The sequence below is a fragment of the Brassica oleracea genome, chromosome C1, assembly GCF_000695525.1.
Source record: "Brassica oleracea var. oleracea cultivar TO1000 chromosome C1, BOL, whole genome shotgun sequence".
Taxonomy (NCBI): Eukaryota; Viridiplantae; Streptophyta; class Magnoliopsida; order Brassicales; family Brassicaceae; genus Brassica; species Brassica oleracea.
The window spans coordinates 9,560,178-9,571,986 of NC_027748.1; the positions used below are offsets into that span (position 1 = coordinate 9,560,178).

The 11,809-nt window shown below is 36.4% G+C and overlaps 1 protein-coding gene across 1 annotated transcript in view; it reads left to right on the forward strand.

Moving 5' to 3' along the window:
• LOC106330889 overlaps positions 1-1,719 on the forward strand; it is a 3,169-nt gene extending 1,450 nt beyond the window's left edge. The window contains exons 2-3 of the mRNA XM_013769285.1: positions 142-1,256; positions 1,344-1,719. Coding sequence (XP_013624739.1) covers positions 142-1,256; positions 1,344-1,719 — 1,491 coding nt within the window. The remainder of the gene's footprint in view (positions 1-141; positions 1,257-1,343) is intronic.
• The last annotated feature ends 10,090 nt before the right edge of the window (positions 1,720-11,809 follow it).

Consider the following 11,809-nt stretch of genomic DNA (forward strand, 5'->3'; position numbering starts at 1 on the left):
GGGGGTGGGAGGGGGGGCGAGTCGCCGGGTCCCAAAGTGTAAGCAAATCTCAAAGAAGAAGGCCTCCTTCATGGAAAAGGAAAATAGGAAGCAGACATGCGTCTTCTCATGGTATGACTTCATCTGTTCCCGCTCTTCCAGCACCTGCAACAAGATGAAAAGGAAGTCATCTCCTCCTCCCTCTTCCTAAGAAACCAAAATCCCAAAGTTCATAGAACCTACGGTGGCTTCCGTATTGAAGCCGCTGCTTCCCCAATGAGCATCTTGAGTTGGAACTGTCAAGGAGCAGGAAGCACCGAGACAGTTCAGCAAATACGGGAGTATCGTCGCAAATATTTCCCAGATTTCTTGTTCTTGATGGAAACAAAACAAAAGTTTGAGTATGTTAATGGTTTGAGGAAAAGCTTGGGTTATGATCAGTTGATTACGGTGAAGCCGGAGGGTTTAAGTGGTGGTCTTGCAGTATTGTGGAAAGATAGTTATCAGGTGGAGGTGTTGGCTACAGATAAAACAATTATTGATTTGAAGGTCTCTTTGGGATCGACATTCTTTTTCTTAACATGTGTCTATGGCGACCCGGTTAAGGCCAAGAGACGGGAGGTCTGGGATCGACTGGTGAACATTGGTTTGAGGAGAGATGAAGCTTGGATGCTGGCTGGCGACTTTAATCAGCTTCTCTCTAATGAGGAAAAAAGTGGAGGTGTTGTACGAGAAGAATCAAGTTTTTGGGATTTTAGAGACATGGTTCAAAATTGTAAACTTAAGGAAATTTGGCACACTGGAAATTGGCTCTCTTGGGCTGGCTGGAGAGATAAAGTATGGGTACAGTGCAGGCTGGATAGAAGTTTCGGAAATAGTGAATGGTTCTCACTGTTTCCTCGCTCTAATATGGAGTATTTGGAATTATGGGCTTCTAACCATCACCCAATTAGAATCTGCTTTGCTCTTGAACGAGATGATCCGACAAGGAGTAGGTTCTTCTTTGATAAAAGGTTGCTTTCCAGAAAAGGGTTTGAAGATCTAGTACGTCGGAGCTGGGAAGGTGACAGTGAGACTCACTCTTGTACGATGGATCGAATTGTTCGGTGCAGACGTAAGATCATGGAGCTGAAGAAACGAGCGAACCTCAACTCTAGGCATAAAATCGTGCGGCTGAGAACCTTACTAGAACAGGAAGTAGCAAAGATATCTCCTGCGTATAGGCTGATGCAGAAACTTAAACAGGAGCTTGCGGCTGCACTTCGAGAGGAGGAACTGTTCTAGAGACAGAAATGTCGTGAGGAATGTCTCAAGGCAGGAGATCGCAATACAAAGTACTTTCACAATTGTGTTAAGGGGCGTAGGATCCAGAACAGAATTCTTATGTTACTGGATGACTCTGATCAAGAGCATTTCTCTGAAGGGGCCAAGGGTAACATCGCTGTGGAGTTTTTCAGAGACTTGTTAACAAGTTCCAACCCCTATGACTTAGAAACTTTGTTTCACGGTTTCAACAATAGGGTGACAGATGCCATGAATGTGCACCTTACTGCTCCAGTATCATCGGAAGAGATCAAAGCTGCAGCTTTCAGTGTTAAAGGTAATAGCGCACCAGGAGAGGACGGCCTTACGGGAATCTTCTACCATAAGTTCTGGCATGTAGTAGGTCCTTCGTTGTCAGCAGAAATCAGCCAGTTCTTCAACACAGCGATCATACCGGAGGGTTGGAATCATACCTAGCTAAGTCTCCTTCCCAAAGTCGTTAAACCAACGAGAATGAAGGACATGCGCCCCATCAGCTTCTGCTCAGTTCAATATAAGATTATCTCCAAAATCTTATGCAACAGACTGAAAATTATCCTCCCTGAAATCATCTCAGAAACACAAGGGGCGTTCGTATCAGGTCGTCTCATCTCTGATAACATCATCATAGCCCACGAGTTGGTTCACAGTCTCCGCACAAATGAAAAAACTGCTAAGGACTAGATGGAAATCAAAACTGACATGTCCAAAGCATATGATAGAGTTGAATGGAACTTCCTGGAAGTGCCAATGAAGAAAATGGGATTCGACAGAATTTGGATAAGATGGATCATGGCGTGTGTGAACTCTGTTACATTCTCGGTACTGCTCAACGGAAACTCACACGGGTTTATCAGACCAGAACGAGGTATTCGACAAGGTGATTCACTCTCACCATTTCTCTTCATTCTCTGTCCGGAGGCTCTGGTAAGCAGATTAAACAGCTCAGAAAGGTCTGGCTACTTGCACGATATTAAGCTGGCGGAGAGATGTCCTTCAGTTCACCATTTACTGTTTGCTGATGATAGTCTTCTTCTGGGTAAATCATCTCAATCAGAAGCTGAGGAAATTATGAGATGCATTGAGCTTTATGGTGAAGCTTTAGGACAGAGAGTTAACTTCCAGAAGTCCTCCATAATATTTGCCTCCAAGGTTGCAGAAGAAACGAAGACTAGGGTTAAAGCAGTAACGGGCACTGAACAGGAAGGGGGCGAAGGCTCCTACTTAGGCCTGCCTGAATGTTTTAGTGGCTCCAAACGAAAGTTGCTGAGCTTCATTCGTGAGAAACTCCAAGGTATACTGAATGGATGGTTTGCGAAGTCACTTTCACAGGGAGGCAAGGAGATTCTTCTCAAATCGGTTGGCTTAGCCTTGCCCATATTTGCAATGTCTTGTTTCAAAATTTCAAAAGATGTTTCTGAAAAGCTCACAAGTGCGATGATAGAATTTTGGTGGGGCAGTGGGAATAACCGGAAGAAAATTGCTTGGGTGGCTTGGCAAAAATTGTGCAAAGATAAAGAAGTGGGAGGCCTAGGTTTCAAAGATCTAGAAAAATTCAACCAAGCCTTGTTAGCCAAGCAAGCGTGGAGAATTTGGAAAAACCCTCAGTCGCTGCTTGCTCGTATCCTCAAATAACGATACTTCCGAAAGACTGAATTCTTAGAGAGTAGCATAGGAGCGAGACCCTCTTTTGCATGGCGCAGCATCCTTCATGGAAGGGACCTGTTGAAACAAGGTCTAGTGAAGAACATCGGCAATGGTGAAACCTCCAAGGTCTGGTTAGATAACTGGATAATGGATCCACTTCCTCGAGCACCTCAATACCACCCTGAAGTTACCGTTGATTTGACACTGAGAGTATCTGACCTTATGGAGCCTGCATCAGGCAATTGGGACTTGAGGATCTTGCGCCAGTTGTTTGTAGAAGAAGAAATTCCTCTGATTATGAGAATCAATACTCGTAGAGATAAAGATGATACAATAAGATGGGGTTTCTCAAGAAACGGTATCTACGATTCGAAAAGCGGTTACAAACTTCTCGAAAACATTGTAGATATCAACTCTGATCAGCCTACTGGACTTCTTCCCCTGGAGAAAAAACTATGGAGAGACTTATGAAAGACTAAAGCTTCGCCAAAGTTAAGGCATTTTCTCTGGAAGATTATGGCTGGAGCTCTTACAGTGAAAACACAACTCCAGTCTTGTGGCATTCACTTGGATCCTACATGTACTCTTTGTGGTCAAGAACGAGAAACCATTTGCCATATGCTGTTTCATTACCCATCTTCAAAGGCTGTTTGGGAGCGTTCTGGTCTACCACTTCCTCCTGCAGGTTTCTCCACATCTTCAATTTTTTTTTGAACATGCACTATTTACTGTCATGTAGCAAGAAAAGTACATTGGACCCTAAGATTCGTCTAGCCTTTCCATGGTTATTATGGCACATCTGGAAGAACCGGAACCTAGTGTGTTTTGAACATTGGAGGAATGACATCGACACAATTTGGGTTAAGGCTATGGACGAGGCGTTTGTTTGGCTGCACCTCAATTCCTTTATATCGGCTTCGTTGTCTGAGATTGATTTTAGTTGAAGGATCAACAGATATGGGAGAAACGTCTGCAAGGACTGATTAAGTGTAACGTGGGTTCTGTTTGGTCTGCACCTTCTGAGAATGGTGGAGCTGCGTGGTTAACAAGAGATTCTTCAGGTACAGCGTTAGCCCATAGCAGACGTTCAGGTGTGGGTATCAGATCTCAGCTGGAAGCTGATCTACTAGCTCTCGTTTGGTCAATGAAAGCACTCATTGATCTCAAACATAAGAAAGTCATTATTGAGATTTCTTCATCCCGGATTCCAGCTGCTATGTCAGTGTCTTCCATCCCTTGGGACCTTCATCCCCTTTTGAAAAGATTAAAACGAGCTCTAGACAGGTTTGATGAATGTCAACTGGCCTTTGTTCATCAAGGAAGCAATACAGTTGCTGATTCCATTGCACGAAGTGTGGTTCAACATCGACGTTATCAATCTTACATTGCAAGGAACGGCCCGAAGTTGGTTGGACTCTCAAATCCGCCTTGATGCAGTGGGAGGCTCATGATCTGGTATCTCTCAGGTTTCTTAAGCTGTTGTTGTTGCTAGCTATAATAAAAGATCCTCGTTTACTTGCTTGTCCAACTGTTTGGGTTTTGTTTTTAGCGCCTACTGGCTGCTTTGTTGCTCCCTTTATATTATTTTGGTACTCTGTTTTATCACAGCCTTTTGGCTCGTGAATGGTTCTATGAAACTTCAATGACAAAAAAAAAAACTGATTACAGTTTCGTACTTTTCATTATTTTGCTTGATTTAATATATATTTTATTACTAGATGACTTTTTCGTGCTTATGCATGAGTTCAATCACTTACAAAATAATTAAACTGTAATAATTATTTAATATTTTAATTTGACTTTTATTTAATTTTAAATTATTTTTTAATTTATATGTATGAAAAAATAAATTGGAGATTATGTAAAATTTCATTTATGCTGTTATTTTGATTCGATATGCAGTTTTGAGTACGATTTAGATTGGTTCAATTACATACACTATCTAAAATTAATATTTATATTTTCTATGTACGATTCTTTTTGGCGTTATATTTATATTTTCTATGTCAATCTCAGCCTCTTCTCTCCCTCTTCGTTACATACACTATCTAAAATTAATATTAAGTGTTATGAAAAATAATGTGCGAGTACCATTTAGTAGTTACTGCATATATAATATTAGAAACGTTTTCATTTTTGTTTGACCATATATAAAACTAGTCATTGCCCGGCAAAGAAAAATAATTAGTCATGCTTAAGTATTGTTTAAAAATAATACCAACATGCTTACCATCAGCTTGATCAGAGAGTAGTTTAATGTTAAGTAAGGTTGTACATACCTGTCAATCTCAGCCTCTTCCCTCCCTCTACGTTGAACACACTCTAAAACGAGAGCAAACATCAAATTAGATATCAAGAAGATAAATAACAGAGATGGATAGCTTGAGGTTTACCACAGTTGCTGTTGCACTCCTTCTTCTATCCTTCCTCCATTCTCCCACAGGTTCTTATCATCAATATACGTTTTCAATTTAATCATCAATTATTTTTATATGTTATATGTAATCTAAAAAGACAAGTACGTGTGGTGGTTATATGTTATGTGTGTTTTACAGAAGCGGAAGGTGGCGTGTGCACTGAGATCCAAGGATCTTGTCTTGAAACCAGCTCCTGCACGAGACTTTGCTTAGAAAGCAAGGGCGACAAAATGGTGAAGAGCGAATGCCGGCCACCTGAGGTTAATCCAGGCACGCCGCCAATCAGTTATACTATGTGCTTTTGTAGCTACATATGTGACCAAACTTCTGAGGAGACCATGTGATCATCATCATCTCTCTTTCCATCCGATTTTTGGTTCCCTTTGCTTTTTAATAAAAGATTATGTAACCTCTCATTATTTTCCCTTTTCATGTGGAAGTCAAATTGTTTGAGATTTGCTTTACATCATCAATACTCCATGATATAAACTTTATGTAATCTATTATTCTCTGTCTCAAATCGAATTCTTGGAAAGTCATTTTGTCCGTAAAATGCAAACTAGACAGAAGAAAATCATTGTAGATTTATCTTTCATAGATACTGCTAATTTCCCAACCATTACAAAACATCAAACAGCAAAGACTACATGGCAAAAGCAAAACATTCTTCTCAGATGTTTTTTGTCCAACAGAGTTTATTCAAAAGTACTTCTTAGACTTGAACCTTAAGAGAACATACCATATAGGAGCTCTTCTACACAGCCCCTGTTTTCACCATCATATACACATAATGGTATAAACGTTGACGGGAGAAATCAAGCTTGTGCGGTTTCTCCAGCACCGTCTGTCTTCTAACGCTTCTCCTTGTGGTCTTTTCTTGATAGCGTCCTCCGCCAACATACTGCAATGGAGCTTCACTGGAGGAGAGAGAGACAGGGAATCCTCTCCTCCGCAGCTTTTCATCCTAGATCCATAACTATGTGGGCCTGGCCCAATGCGAGAGTTGAAGATGAAAGCCCATCTGCCAACGTACCAAAACTCAGAACCAGGGATTTGAAAGTGAGACAAATTATTATGCTTTTGGTATTTCTGGGTTGTTTAAGATTTCTGATGGATTATCAGGGTTTACACTCTACGATCATTGCATTATCTCTCTCATATGAATAATTTTTGATGGGTTCACCGTCGCTCTGTCTATTTGTACCATTTTCCTTTTTTCGGAGAGGGTATCTTACAATCAAGCTCCTTTATGTGAAAGAGGATGATTTCTCGGGTCTTTTGTCGAGCCTTTACTTTAACTTACTCACTGGTTTGTCAACGTACGTATCGGTTTGTACGGTGCCAAAAGATGCAATTGAGACTTCTTGGGATCGTTTTGTTTGTGAGGATTGGTTTCCAAGGTCACAATATAAATTGATTAAATTTTTGCTGTGGCTTCTTTGAAATGACTCGAGCTCGACCACCACTTGATCTGCTAACTGTGCACTGACGAAAAAGGAGAGCCTCGTTTTGAATTTGTTGTAAACTTTTCATGAATACTTATCGTATTCAATTTCTTATGATAGGTGTGGCACCTGACGGATTTCTTTAGAAGATGCCTAATTGCTTCTTTGTTATTGTAATCTAAAGAAGTTGATTTTAAGGAAACTAATACCTATATAATATATACATATATAATATATATAATATATACATACATATATATATATATATATATATATATATTAAGAGCTCTAATTGGAAGAACCCCCATGCTTTCTTTGGCAGTACTGATAATTAGTTAGTATCTTAAAGTTGACTATGTCAGCGTAATTAACAAAGTACTTTTAAACGTTTTAGCTATATATAGTATTAGTATGTACACTTGGATCAACTTGGTATATACAATCGCATAAGTCAAATCTCTAGCTAATATATAAGAAGTTAAGTGAATGGAACGACTTAACAAGCAGTTTCACTGCTCTCCCATGCCTTATTGTTACTGACTTAGTGTTAATTAGTCTGTTAGACTGTTACTATGGCTGCAAAGAAGAGACCATTACGCTATATTGAGCGTTTTATAGGAGCGTAGCTAATAAACAAGATTTTGAACTAAAACACAACTCAAGCTTATGGAAATTAAACTGGGTTAAATCAGCTAATGATTCATTTTTTTATACTTTGCCAATTTGGACTACGTACATGCAAGTTGTATAGTTTTATGATTAAAATAGTGTGCATATATGTATATCTTTACAATAACGTGCATGCATGCTAGCCGCGCTACATATATTTTATTATTCATGTTTTTAAACACTTTTTATCATTATTAATGTTATCAAAATATATTTAATATAACTCCTTATTTTTGTTTGACCCTCATATATATTTTATTATTCATGTTTTTAAACACTTTTTATCATTATTAATGTTATCAAAATATATTTAATATAACTCCTTATTTTTGTTTGACCTTCATATATTGTATCTTGATCTAGTTTGCTATTCCTTCCTTGATTATGTCCCCTCCACCTCCTGATTCTTAAATCTTGATCTCTATATACCTCTCAACCGAAATCTCAAGTAATCAAATCCTTGAATCGATTGATTGTTAACGACGAATTAAATCTTAGACCCGATCATGGAAGCATAGGAACTTAATACTTTTTTTTGTGAAAGGAACTTAATACTTTTGAGGCATCACTTGTTGAATTGATCATAACCTCTCTCTCTCTCTATCAGGAGAAATTTTCTTAATTTACGTTCTTACGAGAGATCGATCCAACACCGCAAAATGAAACTTCTTGATTGCGATTATTATTCAGCTGGGAAAAGACAATTAGAAAAAGGAAAAGACAAGTGAGAAGACTTAACGCCGCGCTAACGAACGTCACTTCTTGCAAAACAATATTCCGGATTGGGCAACCTCGTTTCCCGTGGAGAGTCTTAATTTGATATTGAATAAAGTTTTAAACGGTCCGCGTAAGATTATTGATATAAATATACATTCAATCTAAAATAATGTTCGAAGCTATGTAAAAAAATGCATCACTTTGTGGTTTTTAGCGTTCTCCCCTCTACATCGCCTATATATTAAAACCTCCTTTTGGCTAAATAATTCACTAAGAAAGAAAGAAAGAAAGAAAGAAAGAAAGAAAGAAGAGCAATGGGGAGCTTAAGAATGAGCACAGCTGTTGTCGCTGCATTTTTTGTTTGTCTCTCCATCATGCAATCCTCTACAGGTTCGTGCGCAAAAAAAAGAAAGTAAATATATGTTCAGAAAACTAATTCTCAACGCAAAAATGCTTATGTCTTCTATAGGTGACAAGAGATTAACTAAGTTACCACAATGATCAGATCAAAGTATACATGTTGAATTGACTCAAATATGTTATAAAAGTTTATGTACAACATATTATCTGATGGCAACATATTATAAAAGTTTATGTTAACATATTATCTAATATCCAATGCTTATATAACTAGGAGAAATAAAAATTCTTTCATAAATTAAACTGATGCGACTTGTTCGAAAAAAAACGAAGAACAAAAACTTATTGTTAAGCAAGGTAGACAAGTATATTAATTTCTGTGTACCTTTATAAATTACATAAAATAATTTCTTCTTATTGGGGAGCAGTTGCACAGTTTGCACCTCCCATGATTCTGTGCGCCACTCCATACGGTCTCTGTACATCTGCGGATCCTTCCGGTGTAGTATGCAATGAGAGATGTCTCAATGCGGAGGGAAGAAATTATGTTTACGGCGTATGCATGACTAATCCGGGGACTTGTATGTGCTGCTATACAATCGGTGTTTAGAAAAGAAAGCAAGATCCGATTTCAAAAGATAGAAAACGACGTCACTTTATGTGGGTCTGTGTGTGTGAAGGTGTTGCAATTTGAAATTTATGGTTTGAGTGTTTTCTGTTCTACTTTGTTGTACCGTGATTTGTGTTCTGTTTGTTTTGTGGTGATCAAGTTTCATATAATAAAGCTGGGTTGTTTCTGATAACAAATCATCCGTTACGGAATCGCCGTATACGTGTATAAAAAATAAGTATTTTTCTTTTCTTTTTTTCCATTTGCTGTCCAAGAATTTCATTTTTCAATCATTTAAAATAGCTACAACTTTGTTTGTTTTCCCCTACCGAACGACCTAATTTAGTACATATTTCATGATATTTTGTGATAAATGTTATAATCTGTTTTATTGGGTAAAATGTTATAATCGATTTTTACAAATAATAATTTATTTAATTTTTACAACTATTAAAGTCAATGGTTGCATGCCCTCGATAATATCTTAATGTTTATGTTAGCGTAATTTACAAAGGGCGTGTTTAGAGTTTGTAGCTGTAGTGATATACACTTGGATCGACTCGGCATATATATAATCGCATAAGTCTATTCTCTAGCTAATATATAGGACTAGTCAAGTGAATAGAACAACTTTACATGCTGTTTACGTTCTCCCGTACCTTATTGTTACTGACGTACTGTTGCTATGGATGCAAAGAAGAGGCCATAACCATAACGCTATAGGCACCGAGCGTTAATTAATGGAAAGATAACTAATGAACAAGATTTTGATCTAAAAACATAACTCAAGCTTATGGACATTCAACTGGGTTAAATCAGCTCATGAGCTAATGATTCATTCTGATATAATTTGGACTACGTACATGCAAGTTGTACTTGTACTGTATAATTAATGTATTAAAGAATAATTTGCATATACTATCTCTATAATAATGTGCAATGCATGCGGGTCGCGTTACACATATTTTATTATTGTTGTTATCAATATATTTTTGATAATAATTCATTATTTTGTTTGACTGACATGATGAGTTTCTGTTTAAATTAATAACCCATCTGGATTCATCACGTTGAGAATCTCAAAAGAAATAGTGAAATACCAAATCAAACTTTTTTCAATATATATACTAGTATGGAAAATCAAAATGCTAATCTTCTGCAAGTGTATTTTACATCTAATGTTTCTAAAAACCAAAAGTAAATTTATTACTTATATCGAACAATTTCACTCAGCAGCAACTCTTTTGGAAGATTTTTCCTGATTTATCCTTAGAAAAAAATTATCCCTTATCGATCTCTCATTTTCCATTTCTTTATAAAAGCAAATGTTGTGATGAGTTTTTTTTTGTTTTAAATTTTTTTTTTTTTTTTTTTTTTTTTTTTTTGATATCCGTGGGGGATCCCAGGCGGTACGTAAGCCCAGACTAATCCCCACGAGGCCTTCCATCCGGGCACGCACGGTTATAGGCGGGAAGGTGGCCAAGGCGACTCGAACCCAGGGTTTTTGGTCTAAATGTTGTGATGAGTTCATTCGTGATGTTTACCAAAATGTTATTTTTAAAAAGTTAATCAGTTCATGTTACTTGATTGCGCATCTAAAAACTCAAATGAATCGTAAAGAGTAGTTAATGCACAATACTACATACTTTTTCTTAACCATGATTTTTAATTAGTTTTGCGGTAAAAAATGAAAGAGCCCAGCATTTTATATGCTTTAAATGGTGTTTGTATAATAGGCATCTAAAAGTAATATTATAAATAATTATATTACAAAATCCTAAATGTTATCAAATTTTACTTATTCTCAAAATATTATATTTATATATTTTGAAGTAATACAATACCGATTCCTTTAATTATTTTCTCTCTTTTCATAGCAAATATATTTACAATACTGAAAGATAGTTCATGTTATGTTTGCACAATACTAAAAAGATAGTTCGTGTTATATAACTTATAAGTGGCTAAATTAAGTGTTATGAAAAATAAAATGTGAGTAGTGAGTACCAGTTGGTAGTTATAACATGTAATAAGACTGACCCGAAATTATCTTGACACGATATAAAACGTTTAGATTTATCGAGATATTTAAACATAATCTTTTATGATTTATCTAAAATCATTATAAAATAGTTTTAATATTAATTTGTTTTAAAAAGAACATCTTTTGTGGGTGTGGTTTGCATAATAGTCTTTTTCACTTCTTTCTCTATAATAATATCTTCACAAGCTATTAAACTTTGTTAATGGAGTGTCATATATATAATACAATTTTTTTTGTTACTTTTACTCTTTTATTTCACTAAACTTAAAGATTTTTGGGAAAATTATTTTTTTAGAGCAAAAAATAGTAACTATGTCCCTTTAGACTAATCTATATTTTGTGTCATATTTTCCTATAATACCCTTTAATATTTATGAAAATAATTTTAATAAATAGTTTTACAAACAAAAAAAATTTGGAAAAGTAGTAACATTTGTTAAAATACCTATATGAACTTAATGGTATATTTTCCAGTTATAAAAAAGTTAAAATTATAAATTTCAGATTATGTTCTAAAAAAAGTAGAAATGACATTCTACGAAGTAGAAAACGAAATCTACTTTTTTCATTGAATCTACAATGTTTAGAATACGTGATCTACGTAAATAGGAGTATTCTA